The sequence below is a fragment of the Procambarus clarkii genome, chromosome 90 (assembly GCF_040958095.1).
Source record: "Procambarus clarkii isolate CNS0578487 chromosome 90, FALCON_Pclarkii_2.0, whole genome shotgun sequence".
In the NCBI taxonomy this organism is placed as follows: Eukaryota; Metazoa; Arthropoda; class Malacostraca; order Decapoda; family Cambaridae; genus Procambarus; species Procambarus clarkii.
This window is the reverse complement of record NC_091239.1, coordinates 20,114,352-20,135,587: the sequence shown is the minus strand read 5'-3', so window position 1 is coordinate 20,135,587 and position 21,236 is coordinate 20,114,352. Positions and strand designations below refer to the sequence as shown.

The following is a 21,236-nucleotide window of genomic DNA, read 5'->3' as shown; positions in this document are numbered from 1 at the left end:
CGGCCGTCAAAAGGAAGTGATAGCCGAGGCTATTTGAGCCACTTCCCCGACGGCAACTCGGATGGTAATCTTGGGCATAGCATTTCACCAAATCACCTCATTCTTTGGGGCACACGTGAGGAACACAAATGCGAACAAGCCTGAATGGTCCCCAGGACTATATGCGAATGAAAACTCACACCCCAGAAGTGACTCGAACCCATACTCCCAGAAGCAACGCAACTGGTAACTACAGGGCGCCTTAATCCGCTTGACCATCACGGCCGTCAAAAGGAAGTGATAGCCGAGGCTATTTGAGCCACTTCCCCGACGGCAACTCGGATGGTAATCTTGGGCATAGCATTTCACCAAATCACCTCATTCTTTGGGGCACACGTGAGGAACACAAATGCGAACAAGCCTGAATGGTCCCCAGGACTATATGCGAATGAAAACTCACACCCCAGAAGTGACTCGAACCCATACTCCCAGAAGCAACGCAACTGGTAACGACAGGGCGCCTTAATCCGCTTGACCATCACGGCCGTCAAAAGGAAGTGATAGCCGAGGCTATTTGAGCCACTTCCCCGACGGCAACTCGGATGGTAATCTTGGGCATAGCATTTCACCAAATCACCTCATTCTTTGGGGCACACGTGAGGAACACAAATGCGAACAAGCCTGAATGGTCCCCAGGACTATATGCGAATGAAAACTCACACCCCAGAAGTGACTCGAACCCATACTCCCAGAAGCAACGCAACTGGTAACTACAGGGCGCCTTAATCCGCTTGACCATCACGGCCGTCAAAAGGAAGTGATAGCCGAGGCTATTTGAGCCACTTCCCCGACGGCAACTCGGATGGTAATCTTGGGCATAGCATTTCACCAAATCACCTCATTCTTTGGGGCACACGTGAGGAACACAAATGCGAACAAGCCTGAATGGTCCCCAGGACTATATGCGAATGAAAACTCACACCCCAGAAGTGACTCGAACCCATACTCCCAGAAGCAACGCAACTGGTAACTACAGGGCGCCTTAATCCGCTTGACCATCACGGCCGTCAAAAGGAACCGAGGCTATTTGAGCCACTTCCCCGACGGCAACTCGGATGGTAATCTTGGGCATAGCATTTCACCAAATCACCTCATTCTTTGGGGCACACGTGAGGAACACAAATGCGAACAAGCCTGAATGGTCCCCAGGACTATATGCGAATGAAAACTCACACCCCAGAAGTGACTCGAACCCATACTCCCAGAAGCAACGCAACTGGTAACTACAGGGCGCCTTAATCCGCTTGACCATCACGGCCGTCAAAAGGAAGTGATAGCCGAGGCTATTTGAGCCACTTCCCCGACGGCAACTCGGATGGTAATCTTGGGCATAGCATTTCACCAAATCACCTCATTCTTTGGGGCACACGTGAGGAACACAAATGCGAACAAGCCTGAATGGTCCCCAGGACTATATGCGAATGAAAACTCACACCCCAGAAGTGACTCGAACCCATACTCCCAGAAGCAACGCAACTGGTAACTACAGGGCGCCTTAATCCGCTTGACCATCACGGCCGTCAAAAGGAAGTGATAGCCGAGGCTATTTGAGCCACTTCCCCGACGGCAACTCGGATGGTAATCTTGGGCATAGCATTTCACCAAATCACCTCATTCTTTGGGGCACACGTGAGGAACACAAATGCGAACAAGCCTGAATGGTCCCCAGGACTATATGCGAATGAAAACTCACACCCCAGAAGTGACTCGAACCCATACTCCCAGAAGCAACGCAACTGGTAACTACAGGGCGCCTTAATCCGCTTGACCATCACGGCCGTCAAAAGGAACCGAGGCTATTTGAGCCACTTCCCCGACGGCAACTCGGATGGTAATCTTGGGCATAGCATTTCACCAAATCACCTCATTCTTTGGGGCACACGTGAGGAACACAAATGCGAACAAGCCTGAATGGTCCCCAGGACTATATGCGAATGAAAACTCACACCCCAGAAGTGACTCGAACCCATACTCCCAGAAGCAACGCAACTGGTAACTACAGGGCGCCTTAATCCGCTTGACCATCACGGCCGTCAAAAGGAAGTGATAGCCGAGGCTATTTGAGCCACTTCCCCGACGGCAACTCGGATGGTAATCTTGGGCATAGCATTTCACCAAATCACCTCATTCTTTGGGGCACACGTGAGGAACACAAATGCGAACAAGCCTGAATGGTCCCCAGGACTATATGCGAATGAAAACTCACACCCCAGAAGTGACTCGAACCCATACTCCCAGAAGCAACGCAACTGGTAACTACAGGGCGCCTTAATCCGCTTGACCATCACGGCCGTCAAAAGGAAGTGATAGCCGAGGCTATTTGAGCCACTTCCCCGACGGCAACTCGGATGGTAATCTTGGGCATAGCATTTCACCAAATCACCTCATTCTTTGGGGCACACGTGAGGAACATAAATGCGAACAAGCCTGAATGGTCCCCAGGACTATATGCGAATGAAAACTCACACCCCAGAAGTGACTCGAACCCATACTCCCAGAAGCAACGCAACTGGTAACTACAGGGCGCCTTAATCCGCTTGACCATCACGGCCGTCAAAAGGAAGTGATAGCCGAGGCTATTTGAGCCACTTCCCCGACGGCAACTCGGATGGTAATCTTGGGCATAGCATTTCACCAAATCACCTCATTCTTTGGGGCACACGTGAGGAACACAAATGCGAACAAGCCTGAATGGTCCCCAGGACTATATGCGAATGAAAACTCACACCCCAGAAGTGACTCGAACCCATACTCCCAGAAGCAACGCAACTGGTAACTACAGGGCGCCTTAATCCGCTTGACCATCACGGCCGTCAAAAGGAAGTGATAGCCGAGGCTATTTGAGCCACTTCCCCGACGGCAACTCGGATGGTAATCTTGGGCATAGCATTTCACCAAATCACCTCATTCTTTGGGGCACACGTGAGGAACACAAATGCGAACAAGCCTGAATGGTCCCCAGGACTATATGCGAATGAAAACTCACACCCCAGTAGTGACTCGAACCCATACTCCCAGAAGCAACGCAACTGGTAACTACAGGGCGCCTTAATCCGCTTGACCATCACGGCCGTCAAAAGGAAGTGATAGCCGAGGCTATTTGAGCCACTTCCCCGACGGCAACTCGGATGGTAATCTTGGGCATAGCATTTCACCAAATCACCTCATTCTTTGGGGCACACGTGAGGAACACAAATGCGAACAAGCCTGAATGGTCCCCAGGACTATATGCGAATGAAAACTCACACCCCAGAAGTGACTCGAACCCATACTCCCAGAAGCAACGCAACTGGTAACTACAGGGCGCCTTAATCCGCTTGACCATCACGGCCGTCAAAAGGAAGTGATAGCCGAGGCTATTTGAGCCACTTCCCCGACGGCAACTCGGATGGTAATCTTGGGCATAGCATTTCACCAAAACACCTCATTCTTTGGGGCACACGTGAGGAACACAAATGCGAACAAGCCTGAATGGTCCCCAGGACTATATGCGAATGAAAACTCACACCCCAGAAGTGACTCGAACCCATACTCCCAGAAGCAACGCAACTGGTAACTACAGGGCGCCTTAATCCGCTTGACCATCACGGCCGTCAAAAGGAAGTGATAGCCGAGGCTATTTGAGCCACTTCCCCGACGGCAACTCGGATGGTAATCTTGGGCATAGCATTTCACCAAATCACCTCATTCTTTGGGGCACACGTGAGGAACACAAATGCGAACAAGCCTGAATGGTCCCCAGGACTATATGCGAATGAAAACTCACACCCCAGAAGTGACTCGAACCCATACTCCCAGAAGCAACGCAACTGGTAACTACAGGGCGCCTTAATCCGCTTGTGTTCCTCACGTGTGCCCCAAAGAATGAGGTGATTTGGTGAAATGCTATGCCCAAGATTACCATCCGAGTTGCCGTCGGGGAAGTGGCTCAAATAGCCTCGGCTATCACTTCCTTTTGACGGCCGTGATGGTCAAGCGGATTAAGGCGCCCTGTAGTTACCAGTTGCGTTGCTTCTGGGAGTATGGGTTCGAGTCACTTCTGGGGTGTGAGTTTTCATTCGCATATAGTCCTGGGGACCATTCAGGCTTGTTCGCATTTGTGTTCCTCACGTGTGCCCCAAAGAATGAGGTGATTTGGTGAAATGCTATGCCCAAGATTACCATCCGAGTTGCCGTCGGGGAAGTGGCTCAAATAGCCTCGGCTATCACTTCCTTTTGACGGCCGTGATGGTCAAGCGGATTAAGGCGCCCTGTAGTTACCAGTTGCGTTGCTTCTGGGAGTATGGGTTCGAGTCACTTCTGGGGTGTGAGTTTTCATTCGCATATAGTCCTGGGGACCATTCAGGCTTGTTCGCATTTGTGTTCCTCACGTGTGCCCCAAAGAATGAGGTGATTTGGTGAAATGCTATGCCCAAGATTACCATCCGAGTTGCCGTCGGGGAAGTGGCTCAAATAGCCTCGGCTATCACTTCCTTTTGACGGCCGTGATGGTCAAGCGGATTAAGGCGCCCTGTAGTTACCAGTTGCGTTGCTTCTGGGAGTATGGGTTCGAGTCACTTCTGGGGTGTGAGTTTTCATTCGCATATAGTCCTGGGGACCATTCAGGCTTGTTCGCATTTGTGTTCCTCACGTGTGCCCCAAAGAATGAGGTGATTTGGTGAAATGCTATGCCCAAGATTACCATCCGAGTTGCCGTCGGGGAAGTGGCTCAAATAGCCTCGGCTATCACTTCCTTTTGACGGCCGTGATGGTCAAGCAGATTAAGGCGCCCTGTAGTTACCAGTTGCGTTGCTTCTGGGAGTATGGGTTCGAGTCACTTCTGGGGTGTGAGTTTTCATTCGCATATAGTCCTGGGGACCATTCAGGCTTGTTCGCATATATATATATATATATATATATATATATATATTATTAAATATGACCGAAAAAGTAAGATTAATAATTCTAACACGAATTTTCTCGATCTTTCTTACGTTTCTTTTCATTGTTGATGGTAATTCAAAGATCAATTCTCCAAAATTTATTTTTATTTCTAGTCTCTCAGCCACAGCTCAGAATGGAAGCAAGTCGACGAAGAACTCTGTAGGGTAAGGCAGGTCCTAGTCAACAACGGCTTCTCCAATGGTTTCGTCGAAGACATCATAAGAAGGAAAGTGAAACGCCATGCAACCTCTGAAGAGACAACTAACACAACACCTATACCCCCTATTAGACTATTTTACAGGAACTTCTTTTCCACAGCTCATAAAACGGAGGAAAGGGTCCTGAAAGATATTGTCAGTAGAAACGTTATCCCTACAGACAAAAATCAGAAGATACAACTGACGATTTACTATAAAACCAGAAAAACGGCCAGCCTACTCATGAGAAACTCTTCAGACACAAAACAGAACGCTTTAAAAGAGACCAACGTCGTCTATGCCTTCAAATGCCCTCTTGGGGACTGTAAGCCTCAAAAAACCCAGTATATAGGCAAGACAACAACATCTCTTTCCAGGCGTTTAACGATGCATAAGCAACAGGGCTCCATTAAGGAACATATAATCTCTTCCCACAACCAAACCATCACCAGAGAAATCTTAGCAAACAACACAGAAAAATGATAGATACAGCGATAGCAGGCGGCTTGATATCTGCGAGGCACTACACATCAAGAAGTCAACACCAGCAGTCATGAGCCAATTAATGCACAACTATATTCTACCCACTTCAAGACTCCGCTCCAATATAGAAGCATAAAGAAATATGGACCAATAGGCTTTCTACAATTACTTCCATTCAATACCCATTGTTTCGTGTTCTGTCTTGTGTTTGAATTTAATACTCATTCAATACCCATTGTTGAAAGTTTGTTTTAACCTCATCCACCTCACCCAAATGTAGATATAAAATCGAACATGTGTAAGCTGTATTCAGTTTCAGTTGTGTGTTTGTAAACTAAAGTCTTTGAAAATGTAATAAGTTTTACGAAACGCGCTCAAGTGTCGCGTCAGACTACAAATAAAAATTAATTTTGGAGAATTGATCTTTGAATTACCATCAACAGTGAAAAGAAACGTAAGAAGGATCGAGAAAATTCGTGTTAGTATTATTAATCTTACTTTTTCGGTCATATTTAATAATATATGTCTACAGGAAAGACTGCTACCAAAATATACTAATATATATATATATATATATATATATATATATATATATATATATATATATATATATATATATATATATATATATATATATATATATATATATGTATATTAGTATATTTTGGTAGCAGTCTTTCCTGTAGACATATATTTTTTAATATCACCGAAAAAGTAAGATTAATAATTCTAACACGAATTTTCTCAATCTTTCGTACATTTCTTTTCACTGTTGGAGGTAAATCAAAAATCAATTCTCCAAAATTCATTTTTATTTCTAGTCTGACGCGACACGAGCGCGTTTCGTAAAACTTATTACATTTTCAAAGACTTTAGTTCACAAATACACAACTGAATAGAACTTACGCATCTCCGATTTTATATCTACATTTGAGTGAGGTGGAAGGGGTGATGTGGCATTAACACAAGACAGACAGATGTCTTGTGTTAATGCCACATCACCCCTTCCACCTCACTCAAATGTAGATATAAAATCGGAGATGCGTAAGTTCTATTCAGTTGTGTATTTGTATATATATATATATATATATATATATATATATATATATATATATATATATATATATATATATATATATATATATATATATATATATATATGTGTGTGTATATGTGTGTGTGTGTCGTACCTAGTAGCCAGAACGCACTTCTCAGCCTACTATGCAAGGCCCGATTTCCCTAATAAGCCAAGTTTTCCTGAATTAATATATTTTCTCTAATTTTTTTCTTATGAAATGATAAAGCTGCCCATTTCATTATGTATGAGGTCAATTTTTTTTTATTGGAGTTAAAATTAACGTAGATATATGACCGAACCTAACCAACCCTACCTAACCTAACCTAACCTATCTCTATAGGTTAGGTTAGGTTAGGTAGCCGAAAAAGTTAGCTTTGGTTAGGTTAGGTAGTCGAAAAAACATTATTTCATGAAAATTTGGCTTATTAGGCAAATCGGGCCTTGCATAGTAGGCTGAACATCTCTTTCCAGGTGATTAACGATGCATAAGCAACAGGGCTCCATTAAGGAACATATAATCTCTTCCCACAACCAGACCATCACCAGAGAAGTCTTAACAAAAAACACAGAAATCATCGATAGATACAGCGATAGCAGGCGGCTTGATATCTGCGAGGCACTACACATTAAGAAGTCGACACCAGCAATCAACAGCCAATTAGTGCACAACTATATTCTACCCACTTCAAGACTCCGCACCAATATAGAAGCATCAAGAAATATGGGCCAATAGGCCCTTTGCAGTTACTTCCATTCTTCCCTTTAACTTACAAAATATTTTACCCATTGTTTCGTGTTCTGTCTTGTGTTGAAAGTTTGTTTTCTCCTCATCCAAAACTGTTGTAACATATCACCTCACCCAAATGCAGGTATAAAATCAAAGCTGTTTAAACTCTGTTTAGTGTTTGCAAGTTATAGTTGTGTGTGTGTAAACTAAAGTCTTTGAAAATGTAATAAGTTATTACGAAACGCGTTCAAGTGTCGCGTCAGACTAGAAATAAAAAGGAATTTTGGAGAATTGATTTTTCAATTACCATCAACAGTGAAAAAAATATAAGAAATATTGAGAAAATTCGTGTTAGAACTATTAATCTTACTTTTTGGTCATATTTAATAATATGTCTACAGGAAAGACTGCTACCAAAATATACTAATATATATATATATATATATATATATATATATATATATATATATATATATATATATATATATATATATATATATATATATATATATATATATATATATATATATTAGTATATTTTGGTAGCAGTCTTTCCTGTAGACATATATTATTAAATATGACCGAGAAAGTAAGATTAATAATTCTAACACGAATTTTCTCAATCTTTCGGACATTTCTTTTCACTGTTGGAGGTAAATCAAAAATCAATTCTCCAAAATTCATTTTTATTTCTAGTCTGACGCGACACGAGCGCGTTTCGTAAAACTTATTACATTTTCAAAGACTTTAGTTTACAAATACACAACTGAATAGAACTTACGCATCTCCGACTTTATATCTACATTTGAGTGAGGTGGATGGGGTGAGGTGGCATTAATAGGGTATTAATTTCATCAACACAAGACAGAACAAGAGGTGGCATTAATAGGGTATTAATTTCATCAACACAAGACAGAACACGAAACAAAGGGTATTGAATAGAAGTGTTTGTAGAAAGCCTATTGGTCCATATTTCTTGATGCTTCTATATTGGAGCGGAGTCTTGAGGTGGGTAGAATATAGTTGTGCATTAATTGGCTGTTGATTGCTGGTGTTGACTTCTTGATGTGTAGTGCCTCGCAAACGTCAAGTCGCCTGCTATCGCTGTATCTATCGATGATTTCTGTGTTGTTTACTAGGATTTCTCTGGCGATGGTTTGGTTGTGGGAAGAGATTATATGTTCCTTAATGGAGCCCTGTTGCTTATGCATCGTTAAACGCCTAGAAAGAGATGTTGTTGTCTTGCCTATATACTGGGTTTTTTGGAGCTTACAGTCCCCAAGAGGGCATTTGAAGGCATAGACGACGTTAGTCTCTTTTAAAGCGTTCTGTTTTGTGTCTGGAGAGTTTCTCATGAGTAGGCTGGCCGTTTTTCTGGTTTTATAGTAAATCGTCAGTTGTATCCTCTGATTTTTGTCTGTAGGGATAACGTTTCTATTAACAATATCTTTCAGGACCCTTTCCTCCGTTTTATGAGCTGTGGAAAAGAAGTTCCTGTAAAATAGTCTAATAGGGGGTATAGGTGTTGTGTTCGTTGTCTCTTCAGAGGTTGCATGGCGTTTCACTTTCCTTCTTATGATGTCTTCGACGAAACCATTGGAGAAGCCGTTGTTGACTAGGACCTGCCTTACCCTACAGAGTTCTTCGTCGACTTGCTTCCATTCTGAGCTGTGGCTGAGAGCACGGTCGACATATGCGTTAACAACACTCCTCTTGTACCTGTCTGGGTAGTCGCTGTTGGCATTTAGGCACATTCCTATGTTCGTTTCCTTAGTGTAGACTGCAGTGTGGAAACCTCCGCTCTTTTCCATGACTGTTACATCTAGAAAGGGCAGCTTCCCATCCTTTTCCATCTCGTAAGTGAAACGCAGCACGGAACTCTGCTCAAATGCCTCCTTCAGCTCCTGCAGATGTCTGACATCAGGTACCTGTGTAAAAATGTCGTCAACATACCTGCAGTATATGGCCGGTTTCAAGTTCATGTCGACTAAGACTTTTTGCTCGATGGTACCCATGTAGAAGTTTGCAAACAGGACACCTAGGGGAGAACCCATGGCGACCCCATCTACTTGCTAATACATGTGCCCATCCGGGCTCAAGAAGGGTGCCTCTTTAGTACAAGCTTGGAGTAGTTTCCTCAGAATATTTTCTGGTATATCAAGTGGAGTACAGGCTGGATCACGATACACTCTGTCGGCTATCATCCCGATTGTCTCGTCCACAGGTACGTTGGTAAACAGCGATTCTACGTCCAACGAGGCTCTTATCCCTGTGGCCCGTGTGCCCTGCAATAATTCAACAAATTCCTTTGGAGACTTCAGGCTGAAGGCGCAGGGAACATAAGGAGTCAGCAGGCCGTTGAGTCGCTTCGCCAGTCTGTACGTGGGTGTGGGTATCTGGCTAATGATTGGCCGAAGTGGGTTTCCAGGCTTGTGTGTCTTGACATTTCCATACGCATATCCAGGTTTATATTCCCCAATGATCTTTGGCAGGTGGAGTCCGGATTTCTTGGCGTTCACAGTTTCGATCAGTTTGTTGACCTTTGCTTTTAATTCGGCTGTAGTGTCCTTCGTTACCCTTTGGAACTTAGTTTGGTCAGAGAGTATGATGTTCATTTTCGCCAGATATTCGTCTTTTTTAAGAATGACATATATTGGCGACTTGTCACCTCTCCTGACAACTATCTCCTTGTTCTCACGAAGGCTTTTAGCTGCCGCTTTGAGCTCGGGGGACAGTATGGTGCTTCTGTAATTGCCTCGATTCTTTCCTCCTTCTGCAATAAGTTCTGCTTGTAAGGAATCTTTGGTAGTGACCTTCCTTTGTGTCTCGAGGTCGAATATGTCGTCCAACAGAATTTCCAACTCTACTTTCCGGGCCATCTCACTCGGTCTGGACATGACATGACAGTTTATGCCCAGATTTAGGAGAGTGACTTGGTCCTCAGTGAGGTTAATTCCTGCAAGGTTCAGGATGCCATCTCTTGGTCGTGGAAGTTTTACGAAACGCGCTCGTGTCGCGTCAGACTAGAAATAAAAATGAATTTTGGAGAATTGATTTTTGATTTACCTCCAACAGTGAAAAGAAATGTACGAAAGATTGAGAAAATTCGTGTTAGAATTATTAATCTTACTTTCTCGGTCATATTTAATAATATATATATATATATATATATATATATATATATATATATATATATATATATATATATATATATATATATATATATATATATTTATGTATGTGTGAGAAAGCTGCATGAACGCGCAAGCCATATATCACTAAGAACTCTTTGACCCTGCCACCAGGATTCGAACCTATGCCGTCCAGGATCACCCATAAACGTACACAGTACCGTGACTGTGTCACGGTACTGTGTACGTTTAGGGGTGATCCTGGATGGCATGGGTTCGAATACTGGCCGGGTCAAAGAGTTCTTAGTGATATATATATATATATATATATATATATATATATATATATATATATATATATATATATATATATATATATATATATATATATATATATATATATATATATATATATATATAATATAAAGTTTGTGAGGGTACCACCTCTGGTGCCAATGTGGGGACCCATAGCCTCGGAGAAGAAAATAAAAAGTATTCAGAGGAGACCATGTGGTTTCTCACTGAACACTAATATTATCCTCTCCTACCACCCTTATTCTTTTATATGTACACATATATATTTGTTTTATTTGAACTTTGTTACAAAAAAGGAGTTACATATAGGGTACAAAGATGGTTATCATAGGTTGTCGAGTTCCTTCAGCTCCTCAGATGGCGGGCAGGAACCCAGAATGCAGTGCGCATTTCCCCTCTGTATCGCCATGCTGAGGCGCTGAAAAAGAAAGCTGGCAGCTCTAGGGTCCCTTGTTGTTTCAATGAGCCTAGAACCCAGTTCCTTCAAAAAACTGGTAGCACTTTTACCCCAGGCGCAGAGTGTCTCAGAAGCAATTGGGACAAAATTGTAGTGGTGATCCACTTCTCTGTACTTACGAGATTTGGCTGCTTCCCTGTGGGTGGCAGCGCCACCTGGTTGTGCAACACTGAGGTTAATGCAGGTGTTAGCCAGGGTTGATACGCACGTGTAGTCCCATACCAACTGCTTGCCATTCTTCCAGGGGTTCACTGTGATACCTTCCAGGCGACCACTAAGAGCATCAGAGTTACGAGCCGTTAGGTAACGGGGCTCTCTTTCAGCTGGGCATCCAGCTGTGGTGAGGCTCCTCTTGATGATGTCGTTAACTTCATTGTGCCTCGAGTGCCATCCCCCTGTGCTTTGGCAGATTAGGCCATGGTGACACGTGCGTACCTGTCAGCCACCACCTCGCCGCAAATACACCTATATCTGGTATACATATTGTGACGATAATCTCTTTCAAGAGAGATTGAGCCTGCTCTTCCCTACATAAAGTTACTTACACATGTACAAGAATAAGATGCTACCTCCAAGATACGTCTACCAGTAGCACAAAACGTTTTGACCAGGAGGTAAAACGTACCCTAAACTCCCACTCCACACTCCCTCCATGCCGGCTCGCCCGTCGTCAACCAGCAAACTGCCATTCCAGCTTGCCTGCTTCTGATTGGTGACCCGCCGTCTGCACACCTGCACCTCTGCACCTCGGCGCCCTCTACCTAAGTCGATGTCTGGGCTTGAACCAGCCATTGAAGTCAGAATATCCTTGTGCTCTCAAGCTGTGAACAACTAACTGATATACGCTGTCTATCAGGTGGATGTTTCTCAGCTAGCACTTTATTCTCAGCACCTGTTTATGTCATTTTTTCTTTATATTATTCCTAGAGTAATTTATCCCTGCTCTTAATTTTTATGACTTGTTTGTTTGCACTGTACATAGCCAAGGTATTGTCTTTGTTTTTAAATTTGCTTTCCAGTTAATTAAAGTTTCATTGTTCATACTATGTGTTTTGTGTGTCTTCCCTTACTTTACCACAGACAACAGCCAAGCAGTCTCTTTTTTTTTGTAAATGTGACAGGCATTGACACCAGCCATTAGGAAGACTGCTGAACATCTACACTCCTACACTTTCCCGTCACAATATATATATATATATATATATATATATATATATATATATATATATATATATATATATATATATATATATATATATATATATATATATATATATATATACTGTATATGCCTAGAAGGGGTACCACCTCTGGTGCAAGTGTAGGGACCCATAGCCTTGGAGAAGAAAATAAAGAGTACTCAGAGAAGACTTTGTAGATCCTCACTGAACACTTTGATATTTTAAACAACAGTAGACCCAACAGGTAACAGTAGGCAGCAGCACTAAAACACTAAAGAACCTACTAAACAACAGTAGGCCCCAACAGATAAAAGTAGGCAGCACTAAACAACAGTAGGCCCCAACAGATAACAGTAGGCAGAACTAAACAACAGTAGGCCCCAACAGATAACAGAAGGCAGCACTGAACAACAGTAGATCCAATAGCTAACAGTAGGCAGCAGTAAGCAACAGTAGGCCCCGACAGATAACAGTAGGCAGCAGTAAGCAACAGTAGGCCCCGACAGATAACAGTAGGCAGCAGTAAGCAACAGTAGGCCCCGACAGATAACAGTAGGCAGCAGTAAGCAACAGTAGGCCCCAACAGATAACAGTAGGCAGCAGTAAGCAACAGTAGGCCCCAACAGATAACAGTAGGCAGCAGTAAGCAACAGTAGGCCCCAACAGATAACAGTAGGCAGCAGTAAGCAACAGTAGGCCCCGACAGATAACAGTAGGCAGCAGTAAGCAACAGTAGGCCCCGACAGATAACAGTAGGCAGCAGTAAGCAACAGTAGGCCCCGACAGATAACAGTAGGCAGCAGTAAGCAACAGTAGGCCCCGACAGATAACAGTAGGCAGCAGTAAGCAACAGTAGGCCCCGACAGATAACAGTAGGCAGCAGTAAACAAGAGAACAACATACCTGGTGGCACATATAGTACACTGTACAGTCGCCAGCGGGGTCAGCGTTCAGGCCCTCCCTGTGACAGGTGGGACTAGGGGATGGGCTGGGACTCGGGGAAGGGCTGGGACTAGGGGAAGGGCTGGGACTCGGGGAAGGGCTGGGACTAGGGGAAGGGCTGGGACTAGGGGAAGGGCTGGGACTAGGGGAAGGGCTGGGCCCCAAGGTGGTCGTAGAGGACACGTCCTGGAAGAACCACATCTTATACACCTCCATAATGGCTTGTAACAATATTATTCATATATTATGACTAAATAATCACCTCATAAATCATGTGGTAGTAGTTTTATAACATTTCTGAGGGTTCAATGATATAATTTGTTAACCAAGAGACAATAGAAATAAGATTTTATATCAAGGTGTTCTAGTAAGATCGTCCCAATACTTGAGAGTCATATACATATTTGCATTTTATCCTATTCAGCATACATAATATACTATTATATTGCAAAAATTTGGTTCGATTACCGTTTTGATTAATATCGTTTACAAATTAACGAGGTTGAAGAAACTGTTGAGAATATAATGCCTATTTATAGTGATCGATAATTGTCTTATGTACTCGATAATTATCACATGAAATATATTATACTTTTGTTATACAACCCTTACTTACCTTACTCATGGGTAACATCCAGTTTGCCTTACGCCTGGGTAATATCAAGTTTGCCTCACTCCTGGGTATTATGCAGTTTACCTTACTCCTGGATAATAACCAGGTTTACCTTTCCCCTGTCTATAGCAAATTTACCCTATTCCTAGGAAGCTACCGAGTGCCAACTCCGATTTTCCTGTTAAGGAAACATAATGGACATCGTACTTTGTTAATTTTTCTTATATTCAAAGGTACCTAATAGGAGCCACGTCCCACTAATGGTAAATGTTTAACTGATCTTTCCATTAGAAGCTTTTAAGTGTGTAATTAGATATTCAGAATTAGTAATTGATTTTAAAATATTGTGCAATGAAAAATTATAAGTAGCAGTTCCCCTGGGTAATATCCAGTTTACCTTTATCATGGGTAATATCCAATTTACCTTTATCATGGGTAATATCAAGTTTACATTACTCTTGGGTAATATCCAGTTTACCTCACTCCTGGGTAATATCCAGTTTACCTCACTCTTGGGTAATATCCAGTTTACCTTACTAGTGGGTAATATCCAGTTTACCTTACTCCTGGGTAATATCCTGTTTACATTACTAGTGGGTGATATCCTGTTTACCTCACTCATGGGTAATATCCAGGTCACCTTACGCCTGATTAATATCCAGTTTACCTCACTCTTGGGTAATATCCAGTTTACCTTACTAGTGGGTAATATCCAGGTTACCTTACTAGTGGATAATATCCAGTTTACCTTACTAGTGGATAATATCCAGTTTACCTTACTAGTGGATAATATCCAGTTTACCTTACTAGTGGATAATATCCAGTTTACCTTACTCCTGGGTAATATCCTGTTTACATTACTAGTGGGTGATATCCTGTTTACCTCACTCATGGGTAATATCCAGGTCACCTTACGCCTGATTAATATCCAGTTTACCTCACTCCTGGATAATATCCAGTTTACCTCCCTCCTGGGTAATACCTAGTTTACCTCCCTCATGGGTAATATCCAGTTTACCTCACTCCTGGGTAATATCAGTTTACCTTACTAGTGGGTAATATCCAGTTTACCTCACTCCTGGGTAATATCAGTTTACCTCACTCCTGGGTAATATCTAGTTTACCTCACTCCTGGGTAATATCAGTTTACCTCACTCATGGGCAATATCCAGTTTACCTCACTCCTGGGTAATATCAGTTTACCTCACTCCTGGGTAATATCAGTTTACCTCACTCCTGGGTAATATCAGTTTACCTCACTCCTGGGTAATATCAGTTTACCTCACTCCTGGGTAATATCAGTTTACCTCACTCCTGGGTAATATCAGTTTACCTCACTCCTGGGTAATATCAGTTTACCTCACTCATGGGTAATATCCAGTTTACCTCACTCCTGGGTAATATCAGTTTACCTCACTCCTGGGTAATATCAGTTTACCTCACTTCTGGGTAATATCAGTTTACCTCACTTATGGGTAATATCAGTTTACCTCACGCCTGGGTAATATCAGTTTACCTCACTCCTGGGTAATATCAGTTTACCTCACTCCTGGGTAATATCTAGTTTACCTCACTCCTGGGTAATATCGTTTACCTCACTCCTGGGTAATATCAGTTTACCTCTTTCCTGGGTAATATCCAGTTTACCTCACTCCTGGGTAATATCAGTTTACCTCACTCCTGGGTAATATCCAGTTTACCTCACTCCTGGATAATATACAGTTTACCTCACTCCTGGGTAATATCAGTTTACCTCACTCCTGGGTAATATCCAGTTTACCTCACTCCTGGGTAATATCCAGTTTACCTCACTCCTGTGTAATATCAGTTTACCTCACTCCTGGGTAATATCAGTTTACCTCACTCCTGGGTGATATCCAGTTTACCTCACTCCTGGGTGATATCCAGTTTACCTCACTCCTGGGTAATATCCAGTTTACCTCACTCCTGGGTAATATACAGTTTACCTCACTCCTGGGTAATATGCAGTTTACCTCACTCCTGGGTAATATCAGTTTACCTCACTCCTGGGTAATATCCAGTTTACCTCACTCCTGGGTAATATCCAGTTTACCTCACTCCTGGGTAATATCCAGTTTACCTTACTCCTGGGTAATATCCAGTTTATCTCACTCCTGGGTAATATCTAGTTTACCTCACTCCTGGGTAATATCCAGTTTACCTCACTCCTGGGTAATATCCAGTTTACCTCACTCCTGGGTAATATCCAGTTTACCTCACTCCTGGGTAATATCCAGTTTACCTTACGCCTGGGTAATTTCCAAGACAGTCAAATTATCAGGAGAAAGTGCCAAGCCATTACTGCTATACAGCACTGGGGAGAGATTATGATAAGGATTTTGGATGGAATGGTGGGAGGGGGATGATGTATGGTGCCCAACCACTTGAACGGTCGGGGATTGAACACCGACCAGCATGAGGCGAGACCATCATGCTAATGGGCTGGCCTTGTCTGCTGCCCTGACTCGTCTCCTGAGATCTTTGTGGTGATCATATCAACCTTGCTTCTCTTCTCTTTCAGTTACGTTAGATGTAACGCCCTAGTCTTTCCGTGTAACGCATGCCTCTCAGCTCTGGGTCCAGTTTGATAGCTTACATCTTTGACTTCTTGAGCTTCATGGTGTTTAATGAATTAAGGACTCCACGTAAGTCCCGCATATATTACAATTATCTGACCTATGTGACATACACGCCTCTGTACATATTCCTAAAGACAGCCCTTATGTTGGCCTACGTCGCATGTGTAGATGATGATATTAGTTTGATGTGGGCTTATGGTAAGAGGTTGAGGGTATCATCAACCCCAAGTCTCTCTCCACACAAGTCCAGCAAATGATTACTGTCACATTGTCATCTTTTGTCCGGCTTACTGCTTCCTGCATTCATTTTCGTTGGTTTGCATGTACTTAAGTTAAGCTCTAGCAGCCAGTTGTTCCACTATTATTTCAGGTTGTCCAGGTAATGTGGAGTGTGTGTGTGTGTATTCACCTAGTTGTGTCTACAGGGTGAAGAATCTACTTATAGATCATCAGTAGTTTCATACAATGACTCTTTCTCTCATTTTTCTTCGTATATACATTTAAAACTTTGCTTCAAGTTGGCCTAGACAACTTCCTAACATAATCCGTCCAATTTACTGACCGCTCTTAAACTGAAAAAAAAAATTCTTTCTGACATCACTGTTGTTGGAAATTTCCAACATTAATAAACTACTATTGTATTATAATAAATCATTATCATCATATACTAACTACAGTAGTTACTAATTTCACTAACGGTAGTGTCAACATAAATTAGCCATTGCATCTGCGTATTAATGCTAGAATTCTCATGAAATCGAGTAGCAACATTGCGTCAGATAATGTCCAGTTAGACACGTTTATTACCAATGTGTTAGAGAATTGAATGTGGTTCTCTAAAATTATCAGTATTCCGTGTAATAATTACCTACGGATAATATAACTCCCAATAATCTAAAACCGAGAGTTATTAACTAAAATTGTTATCAAGTAGTAGTCTTATCTGTTACGTGCGAATGCCATGGAGAAAATAAATTCTTCTCCATTTCTCGTTTAACACCATAAAACGAGAATATGATAATATTTAAATCCCTATAATTGCAACCCAGTTCTCATTAACGTATTACATCCATAATTGCGCGGAAAAGAATTATTCGTGATTAATAATTTCTGTGGTGAATGCGAGAGACGGGTTGAGGGAGGCGGCGACGCCATTGTGAGAGACGAGGCATCCATGGCGTGAAGAGTGGCGAGACACGTGGTAGTGACTGGGGAATTTATCGGCAAGAATTACACTGATACTCGGTCAACAGTTAATAATTACTTATCCACGTGTTCCATAGTGCCCAGCCTGTTAATAACGCGTCAACAATTGAAGCCAAGACCCGTAATTACACGTACACAGCAGTGAACGTCAGGGACTGGCTGACGTGGTTCCTGCAGACCTCAGTATTCAATACGCTCACGATAAGTATATGTTTCTCGTTTGATGCATCATCCTAGATTATATATTTGTGAGTAGTCTGTCGTTATATAGCGAGGATACCCAATATACAACGTTAGTACAAGTTCGGCAATTTCCTCCGTTTTCATGAATATTGAAGTTATAACGTAGCCTATTCAAATCCTACTTAATTTTCTCTGATTTCAGCGTGTATGCGAGGAGTCATCAAGTTGTTTCTCTTCATTCGTGTTATTCACCTCTCGTTCTTTCTTTGTGGAGATCCTGTGAACACGAGGACGAATGACGAATCTATGTTATAGAAATCGTCTTAAAGCTAAGACCCTTTTCGTACAAATTTATTTTATATGATTTGATTCTTATATAATTCTTGTAGAATCTTTACATTGAATAGATTATTACCAGAAATGATGATTGGTAATCAATGTGTTTGCTCTGACTGTTGCTCAGTAATTATAATCTTTAATATTCACAATTTGAGTTCTCATATATGAATCTATAGTAGTTTAGATTTATAATATCATTTACTCAGCAATGAACTGGTGGCGAACCACACTGGTTCCTAGATGTATATGAATTTCTAGAAATACCCCCCCCCCCAATGTAGGTCTTTGAGGCTCTGACTTTAATTAATTAATAATACAGTCCATTCATTATTACAAGTGATTATCCCTTTAATAATTATCCATAGACACTGGTTCTCTAGTGTTATTCTAATGATCACTTTTATTAGTTTTCCCTCTTTTCTCAAAAGTGGGTGGTCCTTCGATTTATTAAATCAAATAAGTAAATAATTGAATATATGAGTCAAGCCCCAGATATCCCACATTATGGTCCTCTTCGAACCGGATAGATAGCTTAGAATCAAGCTATCCTCAATTAATACTAATTAATCACTAACACCAATTATGTGTTAACCATTATTGGGCTATACAAATATTTCAATTTACGGCTGTCAGCAGACTGTCCATTAGAGCCTAAATTCAATTCATAATTACTGATTCACTCAAGTCAGTGGATTCATTAACATTTTAAGATCCAGTATACTAATACAAATTACTGATCCCATACTAATTAATCATTACTAACCCTGATAACATTATATTCCACAATTAGGAAGTACATTCAGAAGTTAAATATTATTTACGGCAGTAGAATACTTGCCAAACACAATTAATTCTCTTGTGTTCATTTAATTTCTTATACACATAATTTCTACCAGTGTATATATTATATAGAATTACAAAATCCAAAAACATAGCACTATTTACACATTATTGCACCACATTTATTGTAGTTATTATGCCAACCCAACAGAGGTAGGATATTTCAGACTGACACGGTACTAAGATTTGTACAAATTCAGTCTACACCATTAGCTGCATTAATAGGTAGGATTATTACCTAACTAGTACTGTTAGACAGTGCTGGTGCATTATTATTTTATGTAGTGATGACCCTAATGGGTGGGATTAACCATTTATTGTGTAATTATATTTTATTGCATATTTCCATGTACATCTTTGAGTGTTACTGTAAGTTCACTACCCATCCAAGGCTGATTTTGAAGAGCTAAGCTAAGGAACACCTGTAGTGAGACCAAGGCACCACTCAAATCTTAGTTGCTTATTATTAGGTAGGTAGCTAACCTCTAAATGAGGTAAATTACAATCAGCCTCAAGAAAATACCAGGCTGTCAATAATTATACTTGCTCTACATAAAGGAGCAAGTACCATAGCTGTCCAAGTAGCTATATAAGCCCTATAAGGCTCAAACTTACAACCAGAATGGCTACTCCAGAAAAAACTGGAAGAATCTTGAGAGGTCTTCAAGATCACCTGTCAAGACTACTTGTCAAATGTGACAACTGTTTAGGAACTAACTCAGTTGACGTCTTCAGGCTAATAAGTTCCACAAAGGTGGCTAGCCAAAAATATGACTATGTAAAGGTTGTAATCGAGTCTTATAGGAACATACTCCTTGTCAGTAATACTGACCCAGACGAATTGCGTCTGATAGAATCTGATCTTGCCGACTATGAAGATATCATTCAAGACAAGTTAGATCAATATAACAATGTGCTTGCGACACAAAATGTTCCTGAGTGGATAGAACATTTTTTTAGTAGACCTACACCCGAGCAAGCACCCAGCTCAGATGAAATACATGAGCTACCTCAAAATGAGGAGAATCCTCTAATCAATACTGATCACTACACAGGATCAACAACTGAAGTTCAACCTTCATTTTCTGCCATCTCATCTAATACAACTTCACGTAATAATTTATTTACAGAGTCTGATCAATTTTCAGACAGCTCTTCTCAATGTTCCCTGGATTCTATGAATTCAATGCATGAGGCTACTGAATTAACTAGCTCTTCACAGGAACCCAGAGAAACAAGTGAAGCTGCAGATGAAACTCTTAGTAAAGCTGCAATAATCAGTGAATCTGAACCAGAAAATGATAAAGCTAAAGCTGCAGCAGCAGTCGAAGCTGTAATTAAAGCTGAGGCTAGGCAAGAAGCCTCGAGCAATACAAGTAATGGTCACAATTACTCACACCAGCCTCCTAGAGTAAGTGCTAACAATGAGAAGACTGTTATAAACCTTGTACACTAATTACTAGATTTATCTCCACCAGAACAATCAGTTGACTCTTTACAAACCTTTAGTTTTCAGCTTGAGTCACTGTTAAATTCGTTCAGTAAAGAGGTGGATCACCCAACTGCTGAGTGGATGACTAAAATTATCATCCAGAGAAAATTGTCTGGTGACACACTCAATAAATTATATGTATACCAGAATGGTAATGTCCTGTCAATGCAGGATATATTTACAGGTTTGCTCAATATAAGCAATCATTCAGCAAACCAGGCACTTAATGCCTCTTCTGAATGCACCGAAACTGTACCCACAACAGTTTCCTTACCTGGAACTCCTAAAGTGACACTGTCACCAGGTAATAAGGGTACTAATAATCAATGTAATAACAATAAGTCAAACACTGATTCATCAGTAAGGCCCAAGAGCCCCACAGGTGCTCCTAAGAGACCTAATAATCCAAAGAGCACTCCAAAGAGCCCAGTAATTGCTCCCCAGAGTACACCAAGTACTCACAAGAGAATAAATAACAAGCAAATGCAAG

The 21,236-nt window shown here is 41.6% G+C and overlaps 1 protein-coding gene across 2 annotated transcripts in view; it reads right to left on the bottom strand.

Moving 5' to 3' along the window:
* LOC123746468 (chitinase-3-like protein 1) overlaps window positions 1-21,236 on the bottom strand; it is a 242,896-nt gene that overhangs the window by 1,726 nt on the left and 219,934 nt on the right. For both annotated transcript variants that reach the window (XM_069318429.1, XM_069318428.1), the window contains exon 11: window positions 13,435-13,659. In XM_069318429.1, coding sequence (XP_069174530.1) covers window positions 13,435-13,659 — 225 coding nt within the window. The remainder of the gene's footprint in view (window positions 1-13,434; window positions 13,660-21,236) is intronic.